The 17,063-nt window shown below is 66.3% G+C and overlaps 1 protein-coding gene across 18 annotated transcripts in view; it reads left to right on the top strand.

The window, feature by feature from the left end:
- Positions 1 to 12,760, top strand: part of KCNQ2 (potassium voltage-gated channel subfamily Q member 2) — a 51,559-nt gene extending 38,799 nt beyond the window's left edge. For 2 of the 18 annotated variants that reach the window (XM_040459884.1, XM_040459901.1), the window contains 7 exons: positions 43 to 96; positions 3,260 to 3,483; positions 4,029 to 4,134; positions 4,465 to 4,596; positions 6,292 to 6,399; positions 8,952 to 9,075; positions 9,333 to 12,760. In XM_040459884.1, the coding sequence (XP_040315818.1) occupies positions 43 to 96; positions 3,260 to 3,483; positions 4,029 to 4,134; positions 4,465 to 4,596; positions 6,292 to 6,399; positions 8,952 to 9,075; positions 9,333 to 10,025 (1,441 nt within the window). In that variant the 3' untranslated portion in view covers positions 10,026 to 12,760. Of the gene's footprint in view, positions 1 to 42; positions 97 to 3,259; positions 3,484 to 4,025; positions 4,135 to 4,464; positions 4,597 to 6,291; positions 6,400 to 8,951; positions 9,076 to 9,332 lie in introns of all 18 variants that reach the window. The other 16 variants (XM_040459883.1, XM_040459900.1, XM_040459895.1 and 13 more) reach the window with 14 other exon arrangements.
- The last annotated feature ends 4,303 nt before the right edge of the window (positions 12,761 to 17,063 follow it).

Here is a 17,063-nt window from a genome sequence, read left to right as displayed (position 1 = left end):
TCTGGGCGCGCCCAGGACTAACTGTGCTCTCCTCATTTCCAGTAAAGGCAGACCGTGCAGAGAGTCCCTGTGTGGATGCTGCCCTGGACACTCTAGGTACCGCGGGCGTGTCGCACGGACCGACCATTGCTGCACGGCTGTACTCCACCTCCTCTCCCGCTCCAAACACTGCTTATTAGAGGTTCTAGATGAGTGAGGGCGAGGCTGGCACCCCGCCCCGGCCCCCCAGGCCCCAATTCTGATTGGCAACTCGGCCTCCACGGCCCCTCGCGGCGGAGCCCCGGGCCCCCTCTGATTCCAAATGACGGCCGGTGACGGTGCTGGCTGCTGGCGGCACAGATGCTTTTGTCCCCAAGCCAAACGATGCCCTGCTCCAAGCAGGAGGTGGGGGGAGGGGGGGGGCCGGCCAGGGGCTCTGAGGCCAGGAAGGGCGCCGGTGGTTTCCGGGGTCCTCATCGCTCTCCGGTGAGCCTTCCCTCCGGGGCTCGCCATCTAGCACCTCTACTATGCACCGAGGGTGGCCACTCCTCACCGGCCGCCTCACCTGCGGGAGGCATCTCCGTCCTGTGTGTGCGGGCTCCCCGTGGCCCTGACACACCAGACGCGCCGGAAAGCCAGAGGCCCACGGCCCCCCCCCTTCCCCCTACAGGCCTGGTTTTGGGCGGACCGGAAACGGCCCCCTGCCCCGTGGGCTCCTTGTCCGCACCTTTACTCTCCGTCCACTGTCTGCTGTGGGGTGTGTGGAAGCGTCTGTCCTGCTTGCTCTGGGTCCCCACCCCCGCTCCGTCCCCCTCCCGCCTGCCCCCCTCCCCGGCCAGAGCAGCACGCAGCCCCACGGCGTGTGGGCAGCTGCACTCGCCTGTCATCTTGTGCATGTGGCGGTGCTGGCCCTGGGCGCACGGGTGTCGAGCGGCGGGCGTGGGGAGGGGCTGTGCAGCAGGACCAGGGGCAGGGGCATGCTTGCCCACCTGCATCTCTGCATGCCTCGAGTCCCCCCACCGGAGGCGGCGCTTGGGGGACACTCGCAGCTCCGGGACCGGAGGCGTTGGGCCCCGGCAGAAGCTGACCCGCTTGTCCAGAGCTTGTGTCCAGGGGGCTTCTGGCCACAGGCTGGGCCCTCGGGTAAGGGGCCGTGGTCAGGCTGCTGGGGGACCAGACGGCCAGTCCAGGAGCCCAGGCCAAGCTCAGCCTCACGGATGCCCCGTCATCGTTCGCACTTTCCCTGGGCATCCGTGGTCGAGCGCGGGCGGGAGGTCCTCCCCGCGGATGCTGGCTCCCTCCCCGCTGAGCTGGGCCCCGGCTGTGCAGACCCAAGCGTGGCCGATGTCGGTGCGGGCCTCCCCCCCTCCCCCTCCCCTCCCCCGGGTGTTCAGGGTTTTCGCTGTGGGCAGCAGGCAGGGGAGGAGAAGGCTGGGGCTTGGCTGTCTCCCCCAGACCCTCCGGAACCTGCTCCCCTTGTCCCGTGTGAATGCCAGAGCACTGGTGCCAGGAGAGACCGCCCTTGCACACACACGGCGGTCTCGTCCAGGGGTCTCTCCGCCGGAGCAGGTGGCCAGAGCCCCAGCCCGCGTTGGTTTGCTTCTGTCCTTGGCTTGTGAGGTTATTAAGGCAGCCCTTCCCTCGACCCCTGCTGCAGCAGGGGCTGCGTGGACACCTGGACGTGGGGCGGGTCTGGGGGGCCGGGGGCCGGGTGCTGCACACACCGAGCTGTGCAGTCTGGGCACCCACACGGCGGCCTCTTGCGGCAGAGCGTCCCTCACCAGTCTGCACATTCCGAGAGCTGGGACAGCAAAGCCTTCCTGTGGCTCCGTCCTCGAGACGGCTGCGTGGGGCCCAGCTCCGGGGGCTCGGCGGGGCCGTGGCTTCGTACGGTCTCCCTGGATCTCCGTTGGGAAGGAGGAGGTCGTCTGTGCGGAGGGCCGCACGGTGCCTGGATCCCGGCGTCCCTCGCACCCGTCTGGCCTTCTTGGCCTTGTGCTGGGCACAGCCGTTGCGGGCTCGGGCCAGTGTCCTGGGCCAGCAGACGCCTGCTCCACCCGAGTGGGATCCACACCGCAGCTCAACTTCTAGCTCTTACGGGCTCCTTTCTTCCCTTTTTCCCTGTCCTGGGGAGACCTGCTCACTAGCAGACGGGTGATCTCAGCTGCTCGGGGAGGTGGGAGGGGATGCTGTGTCCAGGCTGGGTAGACCAGGCCACTGGCCGTCTCTTCTCCGTGGCCAGTCATGTCTGCGCCGTCTCAGGGACCTGTCTCGGCTGTGGGTTCTGGTTGGGGCCGATGGGGGTGGCTGACCCAGGGGAGCCACGGTGGGGTCTGGCGATGTCTGAATGGTGAGCAGGTGATGGTGGCTTCCCGGTGAGAGCAGAGGCCCCCGTCGGGCCCCGGGAGCAGCGCAGGGCTTTGCTCAGAGGCTGTTCTAGAAAGTTCTGTGGCTCCTTGCATGTGCTGGGTGTGAGCAGGTTCACAGTTCACAAGAGCCATGCTCTTCCACAGTGGAAACTGTCTAGTGGGAGGAAGCCAGGGGCCAACTGGTCCCTGGGCCTGACCTGCCCCCGGACCACAGTGACCCACTCCTGTCTCGTGGCTGCTGCCCAGAGGGTATCAGACCCAACTGCACAGGGAGGCCCGAGGACCCCTGGCTGGCCACGGTGGCCCCTCCCTGTGGCACGTCCCTTCCACCCCCTGGAAGTGTGGGCGTTCAGTTCCCGGATGCATCCTGTATGTGGGGGCGGGAGCCTGTGCTGGCCCTGGTGCCGGGGAGAGGGGACGAGCCTCACAGGACACCCCGGCCCCCTCCGCTCTTCCATGCTTCCTGCTCCTGCTCCAGACCTTTCTCCAGGTGGCTCCTGGGGTTTGGCAGAGGGGGTTTTGGCAGCTGTGGACCTCACCCCCCCCCCCAGACCCTGGGGCAGTTACGGGGTATGGAGGGGCAGGCAGGGAAACCAGAGAAGGTTGCCAGGGAAAAGCCACACCCACGGGGCATTTGGGGGTCCTCGTGCCGCAGAGTGTCACCGTGGAGTTGGAGACCTGGCAGGACAGTGTGGAGAAGGCCCAGCACCTTTCCGTAGCACCCAAAGTGATTTAAGAGTCCACTGCCCCTCCCCGCGGCCATGCCGAGCACTGAGGGGCCCTAGGGGCGCCCGTGTGTGCACGTGTCAGCGTGGGCTGTGAGCGGACGTTGGGGTGTGAGTGTCCTTTGCACAGTGACTTCTCTTGCTGTCTTTCTGTGTGTCCGCCCCTGTCGGTCCTCGTGGGAGCAGTCAGAAGGTCAGTTTGAAAGACCGTGTCTTCTCCAGTCCCCGAGGCGTGGCCGCCAAGGGGAAGGGGTCCCCGCAGGCCCAGACCGTCCGCCGGTCACCCAGTGCTGACCAGAGTCTGGAGGACAGTCCCAGCAAGGTGCCGAAGAGCTGGAGCTTCGGGGACCGCAGCCGGGCACGCCAGGCCTTCCGGATCAAGGGCGCCGCGTCCCGACAGAACTCAGAAGGTGGGTCAGGCCGCCGTCTGCCTGCGCTCTCGCTGTCCCCCGAGCACCACCCAGGGCCCCGGAGTCCCTTTGAGCAGCGACTCTCCTCGACCCTTTTTTCTGAGGTGCAACTCCCGTCACGTAAGGTCAGCCACATCACAGTGAGCGCTTTGGTGGCAGTACACTCAGCTTTCATCCCAGCACATTCTTTGGCTCGGAGCAGACCTGCACCTGTTAGGGCCCCTCCCAGCCCCGGCCACTGCCAGGCTGCTGCTGCCCGTGTGCCTTGGCCTCCTCTGCACTTTTCACACAAGCGAGTCACGTGCTGTGTGCTCGCACGCCCGTGCGGGGCCACAAATCGGCTTCATGCCTGTTCGTGGCTGGACGGTCTTCCATGGTTTCTGTCCACTTTGAAGCCGTCCTGTGAGCCACTCGGCTGAGGGGAGCAGGTGGGCTGGAAGGTGGCTTCCCGGGGAATCAGGGCACTGCTCGGGGGAGGGGGGCGGCCCCTCTGTCCTCGGTGCAGCTCCGCCCCTCACGGGCCGCGTCTCGCCCCCGCCCAGAAGCGAGCCTCCCCGGGGAGGACGCCGCGGAGGACAACAAGAGCTGTAACTGCGAGTTTGTGACCGAAGATCTGACCCCAGGCCTCAAAGTCAGCATCCGGGCCGTGTGGTGAGGGACTCAGCTTCCGCTCTCCCTGGGATGCGGGCCCTCTGGGGGCTGGCCTGGGGGCGTGTGCTCTGGTGAGACACCTGTGCCTCATGGCTCCCGTGGCCCCTCATGCCACGGCTGTCACCTACCCGTCCCGGGTGCCGAGCACGGAGGCTCCCGGGGGGGGGGGGGGGGCGGGGGCGGGGGACAAGGGTCATCTGCACCCCGGGGCCCGGGAGTGGCCTGTGTACACAGAGGGTGGGAGACCGGCCCGGATGATCGTGGCGTCGGCCGGTGCCTGTTCTTGGAGGTGCTGGGGGTGCACGGGGCTCACGGCTGCCCCCACCCCAGCGTGATGCGCTTCCTGGTGTCCAAGCGGAAGTTCAAAGAGAGCTTGCGGCCATACGACGTGATGGACGTGATCGAGCAGTACTCGGCCGGCCACCTGGACATGCTGTCCCGCATCAAGAACCTGCAGTCCAGGCAAGAGCCCCCCCCACCCCCCACCCCCGCCCACCAGCCCTGGGGCGTGGAGGCCGGGTCCGTCTGGGCCACAGCCGGGGTGGCTCCGGCAGGGTGGCGTCCCTCAGGGGCCAGCACGGGGGGGTGGGGGGCGACGTGGGGGTCCTCGCGCCGCCCCCAGAGGGGGGGTGGCGGACAGGGCTGTGGGGACGCGGTGGTCGGCCCTGCCTGCCGCCGCCTCCGGGCCCTTCCTCTCGAGCCCCACACCGGCCCTCCGTGGGCCTTCTGCACACCCTCGTGTGGTCTGTCTGTTGTAACCTTTCCGTTGTCTCTCCCTTCTTGCCTTCCTGCCCCCGCTCTGGTGGGCGAGCGTGTACGTGTGTGTGCATTCACATGCACGTGTGCGCGTGCGTGTATCGTGTGAACGCACACATGCGCGTGCACGGGTGCGGGCACCTGCGGCCACGGTACAGGTGCACGTGTGTGCACACGTTATGCATGCGTGTGGCGTGTGCATGTGCCTCTGTGTGTGCTGTGGGTCCACGCATGTACGTGTGCACCTGTGCACACCGGTGTGCGTGTGTGTTGGGGGTGAGGGAGTAGCCGTGGGGTTTCGTGAGCCCCGCCGGGAGCTGCTGCTTATTCCAGGACAGGGGCTTGTCCACCCCCGTCCCTCACGGGCGGCCCCCTGCGTTCCAGGACACGTGTGAGGGGTTGGCATCAGCAGGGCACGTACACGCGTGTCCACGGACCCGGGCGCACACCCGAGCACAGGCGCGGACACGTGCACACACGTGTGTGTGGTGTAAGAAGCCCACGTGGCTGTTGCCGTGGTCTCTCCGAAAGTGAGTCACACGCTTCCGCCAGCAAGAGCCCCGCCCCTGCCCGTGGTCCCTCAGACTCCACTGGTCTGCCCCGGCCACCTGGGTCCTGGCTGCAGCGGGGTCCAGACGGTCAGGGGACAGTCGTAGGGCTCAGCCAGCTCCCCAGGCCCTGGCGGTAGTGAAGTCCTCGTCCTGGGGTGGTCGCTGTGCCCCTCCCGCACCTGGACGCCAGGGAAGGGTCTCTCTGGGCCTTAAGCTGCTCCCGTCGGGCGGGTAGCGGGGGGTGACCCTGTCCTCAACACGGCTGAGGCTGCGCGGTCAGCTGCTCACCGTCCCCCACCGCCCCCGGGCGGCAGCTAGACCTGTGCCGTGCACGTGGGCATATGTGAGGTGCGAGTGTGTGCGTGTGCAGTTATGCACATGCAAGCAAACGTGTGCCTGTGCAGCGTGCGTGCAAGCTGAGGCGTGCAGAGTGTGGACGTGCACGTGCACAGGGGTGTGTGAGACAGAGTACTGCAGCGGCTCGGCCGCTGGGCCTGTTCCCATGTCTCTCTCACCGAGGTTGATTTTCTTAACCAGGCTCCTCTGTCCTACCCGCCCCCCTCCCCCTTCTGACCGGAAGAACAAAGCACACGGGCCGCCCCAAGGAGCTGGGACACCTGCCCCTCACTGGCAGGGCCCCACCGTGGTTCGCCGGCACCCTCGGCGCCGTGCCCCGGCTGCGGTGGCTCCGGCGCACACACCTGCTGGCCCGGGCAGGCCTGGGGCCAGCCGCGTGGTTGCGGGCCCCCCTAGTTCTGGGCTCGCTCGGGCGCCTCCCAGGTTAGGTGAGCGCCTTCCGCGCTGTTTCACGATGCATTTGGTGGTGTCTCTTTTCTTGTTCACTCGCCAGGATAGATATGATTGTGGGCCCCCCACCCCCTTCAACTCCCCGGCACAAGAAGTACCCCAGCAAAGGACCCGCGGCCCCTCCGAGAGAGTCACCCCAGTACTCACCTAGGTCAGGACGCCAGCCCTTCCCGCCTTGTGTCTGTGGAACGGCCAGCCCCCTTCGCTCCAGGCCACATGACGGCAGCACCTGGCCTGTATCCCGACGGGACATTGGGGAGGCGGGGGGGCTGCTCCTGGCGGGGGGGGGGGGTGCTGTGTCAGGGTCCCGGGGGAAGCTTTCCGTGGGGGGGGCTCCTTTCCACGGACATCCCAAGTGACGTCTAGCCTGGGCGGGGGCCCCCCAGCTGGCGGTGTCCTTCCCACCCCAGCCCCCCTGCCCCTTCCCCCTGCGCCCTCCCTGCAGCAGGGCTCACCTGGGCTGCCTCGCGGATCTGAGGAGCGCCTGTTGCTTCTCCCGCCTTGGAGCCACCCGGGTAGAGAAGTAAGGAAGCCCCCCCCAGGCACCCAGCACTCGGCTGGGTGCCAAGGGGACGCGTGACAGTTCACTGCGTCATCTCCGGTGGGCAGAATAGTATGGAAGCCGGTCCCGGCTGACGGGCGGAGTGGAAGGTGAGGGCACGGTTAGGTGGGGAGTTCACAGAAGCAGCTGTTCTAGTGACGAGTTCAAACTTCGGTACCTTTCTGCCTCCTTGGGACAGATGGTGGCCGTAACCTGTGGCCCTTGGGCAGGGCTGCTCAGCTGAGGGACAGCGGAGCCCCCGGGGCAGAGAGGAGGGCCAGGGCAGATATGCCCTGGCCTGCTGGCAGCTCAGGTGCAAAGGGGCCCAGGAGCATCCCGGAGGCCAGCAGGGACACTGCCACGTGGATCCAGGCTGGCCCCTGGAGGGACTGGTGTGTTTGACCCGTCCTCCCCGCCTGCCAGGGTTTCTGCACGTGAGGCTGAGGGTCAGCATGCTGGACCTCTCAGCCTGGTGGCTCTTCCGTCAGAAAGGGGTCCCTGACGAAGGAGGCCTGCCTGACCCAGGGCAGCCTCTGACAGTGTTTGCTGGTCCGCTGCTCTGCCCGTCCTCTCCTGCCTTGAGACGCCAGCCCGTCCTGGGCATTGTGCAGGGGGCAGGGGTGGGCATCCAGAGCCGTGAGCTGGGAAGGTTCCGTAGCCCTCGGAACTGCCCGGGCCTCCGGACCGGCTGCAGCCAGAGGACACGCAGATTCTCACAGAGAAGGGGCCGGAGACACAGCGTGGGCACGTGGGGGTTTAGCCTGACCCCTCAGCCCGAGGCCAGGGGGAGGGAGGGCACAGGCCCCTTAGAGGCCCCTCCCCCAAACCCCGGCAGCGTCAGCTCCAGGCTCCCAGGGGGGACCGGCCAGGCAGGTGGCCCGTCATGTGGCAGGGGTGAAGGCGCTGAGCACCTGTGCCTGGACTGTGTGGACACTTGGAAACACCAGGGAACCCTCCTCCCTCTCCACTGGCGTCTGCTTGGAGCCCGAGGGTCCCCCCGCTGCCCCCCGCCCTTCTTGGTCCTTCGTGCATGAGTCAAGCATGAAGTTCAGACAGAGCATGAGGCTGTACTGTGGCTGACGCAAGCCTGAACCCCTCTTCTGCTTCGTGCAACAGAAAGAGAACAATCCCCCCCGAGCCCTGCTCCCCATTCAGAGGCAGACAGAGCAGCCTGTGGGTGAGGAAGGAGGCCGAGACGTGGCCCCGGCCAGCTCACGTGGCCTCCTGCACTCCGAGACCTGAGGAGTGTGCCTCGTGCTGGAGGCTCCCGACCGCCCGGCGGGGATGCCGTTTGCCGGGCCGGTCGGAGGGCTGACCCAGCAGCTTGCACACAGCCCGGGCCTTTGTTCCCGCGTGAGCCCCCGCGTACCTGTGGGTCTTGGCTCAGTGTCAGGAGCCCACATCGCAGCGGTGGCCCCTTCCGAGCCTGTCGGTGGCCCATCCCGTTCGGCTGGGGATTGTACCGATGTCCTCCTCCCAGATGGAAACCTTCCACCTCCCGCTGCCGTTCGGGACCCGTGGCCTCCTTCGAGTTGAGCTCAGCCGCGCTGTCCGTCCCACACGCGCGAGCACACGCGCACACACACACGTGCACACGCCCAGCGAGCACACAGACTGGTTGGCAGTGGCTCTGTCTGCCCCCACCCCGTGTTGTGCGTTGGCGGTTTCCTGTGTTGGTCTGTGTCCCTCCCTGTCCGGTGTGCATGGAGCCGCGGCCCTCGTCATCTGCTTCTGTTCCTGCCGCAGACGTGGAGCTCCGCCCTCCCCAGGCCCCCCCCCCGCCCCCCCTCCCCGGGTTGGGCTGACTGAGGTCACATTTAGAGGAGTAAAGCTCAGGGGAGGGGGCGGGGCACGGGGGGCAGGGAAGCTGGGGGGTGAGCGGTCCGATCCCTCTCCACTTTACTCCTCGTTAATGTGCCGCCCGCCGGAACGCAGTGGGTGGGAGCAGGCCCCTCAGGCTCAGAGAGCAGGGCGAGACCAGGTGCCCCACGTCTACCTGCCCTGGCGCCCTGCTGCCCCCCCCCCCCCCACGCCCCGGGCGGCTCCGGGCCCAGCCCGGAGCCTGGATCTGGGGGCCCGTGGCCTGGCCCGGGAGGAAAGGGCCACGGGCCCCGGCGCACTCACCCGAGCTCATGCTGGGGGGTGGGGTCTCTTCCCGGCAGAGTGGACCAGATCGTGGGGCGGGGCCCGGCGATCACAGACAAGGACCGCACCAAGGGCCCAGCCGAGGCTGAGTTGCCCGAGGACCCCAGCATGATGGGCCGGCTGGGGAAGGTGGAGAAGCAGGTAGGAGGGTCCCCCAGCCCAAGGTGGGGGGCGGGGGGGGGGGTGGACGGGGGAGGCCACGGCCCTTCCTTCCCTCTGGACGGTTCGCTCCAAGGGGTGGACCCACGGTGGACAGCAAGGCGGCCCAGAGGCCACACAGGCTGGCGGGTGGGGTCAGGGGCAGAGCCCCTCGTGCGTTTGCTTCTGCGCCCACGCGGGGGAGGGTGCCCGCCCGCCTCCCGGCAGCTCCAGGCCTGGTCCAGCGGCCCCTGTTTCAGGTGTTGTCCATGGAGAAGAAGCTGGACTTCCTGGTGAACATCTACATGCAGCGCATGGGCATCCCCCCGACGGAGACGGAGGCGTACTTCGGGGCCAAGGAGCCCGAGCCGGCGCCGCCCTACCACAGCCCCGAGGACAGCCGCGAGCACGGGGACAGGAACGGCTGCATCATCAAGCTGATCCGGTCCGCCAGCTCCACGGGCCAGAAGAACTTCTCGGCGCCCCCGGCCCAGTGCCCGCCCTCCACCTCGTGGCAGCAGCAGTGCCACCCGCGCCAGGGCCACGGCACCTCCCCGGTGGGCGACCACGGCTCGCTGGTGCGCATCCCGCCCCCGCCCGCCCACGAGCGCTCGCTGTCCGCCTGCAGCGGGGGCAACAGGGCCAGCACGGAGTTCCTGCGGCACGAGGCCGCCCTGCGGGACAGCGACACGTCTATCTCCATCCCGTCCGTGGACCACGAGGAGCTGGAACGTTCCTTCAGCGGCTTCAGCATCTCCCAGTCCAAGGAGAACCTGGACGGCCTCCACAGCTGCTACGCGGCCGCGGCGCCCTGCGCCGCAGTCAGACCCTACATCGCGGAGGGCGAGTCGGACACGGACTCGGACCTGTGCACCCCGTGCGGGCCCCCGCCGCGCTCCGCCACCGGGGAGGGCCCTTTCGGCGACGTGGGTTGGGCCGGGCCGCGGAAGTGAGGCCGCCCGCCCGCCTCCCCCCGACTCTGGCTTTCCAGGTCTGCAGACGGGACGCTCCTCAGCGACGCGGGGCGGGGGCGCCTTGGTCTCGAGAAGTGAAGTCTGGCAGAAGTTATTTCTTAACAAGGGGCCGCCAGGCCGGCCGTGCCCTCTCTGCAGACCGCTGGCTGGGGTGTGAACAGGGGTGATGGCAGAGGACAGACCCCTGGCGGTAGGGAAGAGGCGTGCGGTCAAGGAGCAGGGCCCGGGGAGGGTGGCAGCGAGGGGCAGGATCGATGGCCTTGAGGCCCGTGGGGAGGGAGCTTGGGCTGAAGGAAGCACTGTTGCCCCGTGGGCGTGGCTCGGTCTTGTCCCTCTGTCCCCGCAAGGCTGGCACAACGCCGCCTTCTCTCCTCCAGGGAGCTGCTGACCTGCAGAGGAGGGGGTGAGACCTCAGGGCCTCCCGGCCTCGGCTCCTGTGGGGAGGGGTCTGCTCCACAGGCTTCTGGAACGGGGCCGTTGCGGGGGGCTCTTGCAGCCACCGGAGACCTGGGGATGGGCACCCCCATGTGCTCCAGGCCACGGCCAGCACCGGATAGAGCCCCGTGTGCAGGGAGCATGCTGGGTGGTTGCGGGCTGGTGTTTCTAGGCCCCAGGGCCGGGTAGGTCATGGTGAGCAGGTTCACGTGCTGTCTTTCCCTGGGGGCCCTGCCTCACTGCTCCCCCACTGGTGCCTCAACAGGACCCAGGGCAGGACGATGCTATAACCCCTGGGGAAAGCCTTCAAAGCCCCCCAGAGGTTGGGGGGCCCCCTCCCCCCGTGGAGCTGAAGCAGCCCTGTCCTGTAGGGTGCCTCCTTCATCCCCGCTGCGGCTGACTGTCCACCCACCCGCTCTGCACTGACTGGTCCCTTGGCTGTGACTTCTTGGTATCCTGGGAGTCAAGGATGACCATCTCCAGCCTGAGCCTCAGGGAGCAGGGGCCCCTTGTCTCCTGTGGTTGGCACCTTGGCGCCAGGAACAGCAGCTCTGAGCCAGTCTCAGCAGTCTGTGGGGTGGGAGGCATCTGGCATTTGGAAGCGCAGCCTGGGCACCTGGCTATCTCTGCGGCAGTGACCCCTGCGTGTGGTCGGGCTGGACGCGGCCAAGCCCACTATGGAGTGACTTCCCCCCAAACACTAGGTCCTGGGGGAGCTCTGTCATGACTCGGACCAGAAGTGGCTGGCGAGACAGTCTGCCTTTGTCCTCGGAGAAGGGCTTGGAAAACAGTATCTGAGGGTCACGTGCCCCGGGCATGAGGTCCAGGTGCTCAGAGCTCTTTAGGGAGTAATGTCTCTTGACCGGGCAGGGGCCATTGCTATGGGCTCTGTGCCTGCCCCCTCCCCTTGCCAGGACACCCCGGGTCCCACCATAGGCGCCTCTTGCTGGCCGGGCAGCAGGTGGCTGTGCTGGGTCTGTGTCTGCCCACAGCAGAGGGCGGAGGGCGGAGGGCGGAGGGTGGAGGGCGGAGGGCACAGGCTCAGAGGTGGAAACCGCTGTTGCTGTCAGGGCCCAGCCTCCGGGAGGGGGAGGTGTGGAAGTTGCCACGGGGCCCGGGAACGAGCGCTTCTGGGGCCGTGCTGGCTCCCTCATGCTGAGGACCGTCCTTCTCCAGGGCTGTGTTTCTCCGGCCTCGGGCCTCAGGGTGGTGGGAAAAGCCCCTGCCCGTGCAGACGCCGCGGGCCTTGGTGTGGCCTGTGCGGAGTGGCCCGGGGAAGGTGCCTCTCCCATCGCCATCTCCCTCTGGGCTGAGCCCCCTTCGCCCTCCCGGCACGGGGGAGGGTGGTTCCAGCTGCAGACCGCCAGGCAGGGCAGGAGCGGGCGGCCCCTGAGCCGGGCAAGGCCGGGTCGGATCTCGAGGCCCTGTGAGAGTTAGAGCATGTCGCCAGTGACAGACCCGCCTTGTTGGGTCTCGGCCATCGAGGACTCCACGCCCTGGGCGGAGGCGCCTGTTGTCCCGAGAGAAAGGTTGCTGTCCCGTCCCACATGCTCCCTGTGTTGTGTGTCCCTGCAGGCGGGAGGAGCTGGCCTCAGACGTGCTCCCTGTCCACAGAGCCGCTGCACAGGGGGAGTGGTCTCTCAGGCCGCAGCAGGAGGGGTCTCAGGCATGTTCCACGTCCGCAGGGGGGACGAGAGACCTCCTGCCTGAGATCTCTGGCCCCTCCCAAGGGAGGAGGCACCCAGCTCTGGGGGATGGTTTAGGGGCTCGGCTTTGGGAGATGATGTCGTAGAGGCCCCCTCTTGGGACGCCTGGACCGAGGCCTGGGCGGTGCGTGTCCCTCACGGCACCCACCCCCTGCCCCGGGGTCCCACCCTCAGAGAAGCATAGCAGGAAAAGGCTGGAGGCCTCCGCAGGGAGCTTGAGCCCTTGGTTGGGCGTGTGCGTGATGGGAGTATGGAGCCGGCCGGTCACCCTTGGCACATGTGGCAAAGGTTTCCTAAGACAAGGGCACTTGTTAGGCCAGAGTATGTGCCCCCACCAGCCCATGGCCCTGTGCTCATGTACACGCTTGCGTACGTGCAGCACACGCACATACACAAGCACACCCACGGGGATGTAACTTGGCACACACATGCTCACGTGCACGCACACACTCGTGCACACACGCTCGTGCACACGTACACATGTGCAGCCCACCCACACATGCACACAATGCGCACACACGGGCTCTCTCATACACACACTTACAAGCGCACACGTGCACACGTGCGCACACACACATAAACTTCACACACACACGGTCATCCACACATGCTCACACACACTCATACACACACAAGTTCACATGCACACGCTCACCCATACACGCTCACGTGCACGCGTGCACATTCGCACACAAGCTCACACATGCACACTCACCCATACATACTCGCACATGCACACGCCCACATGCATGCACTCTCACACGCTTGCCCTGTGTGCGTGCACGCTGCATTTCTGACCTTGGTGGCCCTTTGTCTGACCTCTCTCTCTGGATCTGTCTGCTTTATGCCCTGAGAAGCTAACAACTTTGAGTGGCAGGTGGCCGGCAGTCCCGGGCTCCTGGGCAGCTCTGGCAGAGGGGCCACCGGGGCCCGTCAGGGGCCCACGCGCCTCACGTCAGCCGGCCCGGCGGCTGTCCAGAGCCTCCGTTCGGCCGGATGCCGCGACGTGACTTGGGCTGGGCTGGGGAGGCCTGGGTGTCCGGTTGTAACCCTGGGGCCCTGACCGGCTCCCTCTGCCCTCCCTGGCCACACGGGCGTCACCCTGTCCCTCACCGGCACCCTCTGGCCCAACATCTCCTGCCTGCCCACGTGAACTCATGAGCCATGGACTCGCTGGGCCTCCCTGGAGGATGGAGGGGCCCTGGCCAGGTGGCAGAGGCCTCCCTCGGCCTGCCCGCCTGGCCCCTTGTACGGGAGGGCGCTCCCCTCGTCGGGGGCGCTCGCCTCAAGCTCGTTTGGAGGCTGGAAAGGTGCCTGCGCTCTGGGACCCCACACTGCAAAGGGTGCTCTGTAGAAGCCCATCTGGTTAGAGCGGGAACTGCCCTGTGGCTGCCCCTGGTCCCCGAGCACACGAACCAGCCAGGTGGGGCAGCATCGTGAACTAACCTTGTCCCTTGTACTAGGCTCACGGATTCAGCACGTTAACACGGGAGAGAAGCGGGGGGGGGGGGGGGGGGGGGCACACTCTCTTCTGCTGGCCCTCACATTCAGGGGGCACCCCATAAAGCAGGTGCCCCTGCCTCTGCTGTTTGTGGATGGAACTCGGCCCTGAGACCTTTCTAGATGCTTCCTGAAGCCCAGAGGTGTGGAGGGCTCCTGGGAGGCCTTTGTAGAAATGCTGACTCTTTGTATCTATTTCGTATTCACCCCGAACTGTAAATAGTGTACAGACCGTGGTGCAGGCGTTTGTTTGCCTCTGACGTCATGCTGCGAGACCAGAGTGATGACAGTGTCCCCGCCCTCTGATGTCACAAGCCCTTGAAATAAACACAGTGTGCAGAGGGGCAGTTTGACAGCCCATGGGGGGCTTGGGGCATCTTGCACCCGAGCAGGGCGGCTGGGTTCCGAGCAGCAGGACGGCTCTGTGCCCCTGGTGCCCCTCCCCCCATCCGATGCTCACCGGCTCCGAGGCAGACGCTCCCTTCCCTGACTGACTTGCTGTCTTGCGTGGTCTTCCACTGCCTCCGGTGGTGGTGTGGACAGACCTGCCCTCTGTGACCCCGGAGCCGGTCCTCAGGCCACCTGCTTGGATGTACCAATGCTGGGTGAGGGGCGGGAGGGCTGGGTAGGGCCCAGAAGTAATGGGCTACCTGCTTCTAGCACCCAGGGGAGCCTGTGTGGCTGCTCCCGGGCGCAGGCTCCGCTGGGCCCCTGCTGAGCACTAAGTAGGAGACACGACCAGGGAGGGCTTCCCGTAGGAGGTGGTGTGGTGGGATTAGGGGCTTGCACCTCTCCTCTCTCCAGGGTACCTGAGAACACCTGCTGCCGAGGCCGGGACGCTGCATAGCCCCCAGAGCGTGCACGAGCAGGGGCCACGGGTCACAGGATATGCCATCTTGTGGGGGTGGGGGCTGACCGCAGACGCCAGGAGGAGACGTCGGAGGGAGGGAGGCTTTAGCAAACAGGGTAGAGAGAGCACGGAAGAGACACTCCCTGGAAGGGGAGACCCTCTGTCGACCTCTCCAAGGCACCTGTGGGACCGGAGGAGCCGGCTGACCTCTCGTCTCGGACCCCTGTGTGGTGTCCCTGGCTGGCAGAGGACGCCAGGGAGACCCTCAGGACAGGCAGGTCAGGTGCTGGGGGAGGGGGCCCCGAGAGGGGCGGCCCACACGGCTGGCCCTCCCCCGCCACACCACACGCCCAACTCTGGCTGGGTTTCATAATGTCGTTGCCTTAATGCACGTTGACGGAAATTCACCGAGGTCGCCCCACGCCCCCCGGCGTCTGCCGGGCACCGACACAGGACCCCGCCTCCTCCTCCCCGCCGGCTCTGCAGATGGACGCAGAGCGGACGGTGGACCCGGCACCAGCCTCACGTCCGCCGGGCCCTTCCGCGCCCCGTCCCGCGCCCGGCGCCCCGTTCGCCGCCCCGCAGCCCTTGTCCGCGCCGCTGCCTTGGCTGTCTGCACTTTGTTCTTGCTCCAAAGAATACTCATAATGCCTTCAGTACTGCCGTGTACTTTCCACCACTCGTACGCGCCCCTGTACCATTGCCACCGGCCTTTCTTCTCGTGAATGTGTTACCACCGCGCACTTGACCCTCGACTTGTGCATTGTCCGTTTTCTAGGGATAGACGCCCAGGGAATGAACTCTAGTTTTCTACGGACCAGCCGACACGCTGACTTACTCAACTCACTGTCAGGTTGACACTTGTACCTGAGAGCGGGGCCCAGTACGGCTTTGCCCAGGACCGCAGGGGTGGAATCTGGCAGCAGGGACGCATGTGGAAAGTTCCAGAAAGTTCTACTGCCACAGGGACCTGTGCACTTAGTAAAACACAGTGATTCAACCTGCACGGTGTGTGGCCTCTTTCCTCTTGCACGCCGTCTCGGGGCTGCTGGCCTCTGGCCCTGCTCGCAACGGGCCAGGCGGCGTGTGGCCTCTGTGCTCCACGGTGGGACTCCCACTCTCCAGGGTCAAGGCCTTGGGCTCTGTCAGTGTCCTTTGCTGCCGTAACACAGGACCGCAGGTCGTCAGCTTAAGGCAGTAGGCATTCCTGGGCCCGAGCCCACCAAAGCCCCTTCCCGTCCCTGCTGCTGCCAGAGGGCCGTGGGCTCCAGAGCCGTCCCCGGAGCCCTGGAACCTGCACTGTGTGGCCCTTGGGTGTCTGGGCCAGCACAATCCACTCTGCCCAGATTTCTCTGCAGCTCTGGGGGTCCCGGTGAATAACCCTGCTCCCATGTGCTCTGGGGGAGGGAGTCCCTCGCTACCCCCTCACACACTGGCCCCCTGCACTGCACGGAGGAGGCTGTGGAGGAAGGCAGGAGCCTGCCCGTGACCACCCTAGCCTCACCGTGACCATGGGAGAAGAAGGTCGTTGTCTCTTGCATTCGATGGTCTTTGGCTCATTTCTCTGCGCCAAGAAGTTTCGCTCAGTTTCTCTAGAATTGTCACCTAGGGTTAGGGTTAGGTTTGGCTGTGACTAACAGAGAAGCCTTAAGTAACCATGGATTCAACAGAATAGACTCATATTTGCCTCTATGGTCCAGAGGGAGGCTGTCTGGACTAGTGTGGCCCTCTGGTGCCGAGGACCCAGGACCCTCCTGATTTGTGGCTGTGCTCTACATGACCTTCTCCGCAGGGTCACCTCAAGGACCAATATGGCTGCTTGAGTCCAGCCATTACATCTTCATTCCAGTCAGCAACAGGGGGTGAGGGAAGGACACCCTGTCCCTTCAAGGACCAGTCTCTGAAGTTACACACACACACACACACACACACACACAGAGCTTCTGCTTACTTCCATTGGCTAAAACCCAGAGACGATCTGTACAGAAGATCGGAAAATGTGGCCTTCGTGCCGGGTGCCATGTGCCCGCCTATGCTCTCTGGCAGCCCACCCGGCCCAGGTTCTGCTCCCTGCAGGGCTCACCCACCCTGGGTGGACACTGGCTGCCAGACCACAGGGTGCAGAGAGTAGAGTGGGGAAGAACAGGGCAGAGGGTGACCCCGTGGTCCCCGCTGCTCCCCACACATTCCGGCCTTCCTTGCCACTCTGCGCCCAGCCCACGTGGCCGCACAGCCTTGTGTGTCAGGCCAGCGGCGGCCGGTGCACACCCGCCCCCCTCCCCGCCCCACTATGTGGTGGGAGCACGGATCACCACGTTCCCCGGGGCGGAAACCAAGGCGGGAGAGGTAAGTAGGGGCCGGTTTGTGGCCCCAGAGCCTGCCGGGAGAAGCGGCCAGAACTCACAGGGGAGCCCGCCCCCAGCTGAGCCGCCCTCTGTGTCCCGGCCACAGGGGCCCTGGTTTCTGAGAACGTCTGCCTGCTCCTTGTCCCCATCCCGGTACGCCAGGCACAGGGCTGCCTCCCGC

Source organism: Herpailurus yagouaroundi, unplaced genomic scaffold, assembly GCF_014898765.1.
Source record: "Herpailurus yagouaroundi ecotype Mexico unplaced genomic scaffold, PumYag 246, whole genome shotgun sequence".
NCBI classification, from domain to species: Eukaryota; Metazoa; Chordata; class Mammalia; order Carnivora; family Felidae; genus Herpailurus; species Herpailurus yagouaroundi.
Note: the sequence above shows the minus strand (reverse complement) of the source record. Positions and strands in the feature narration are given on the sequence as shown.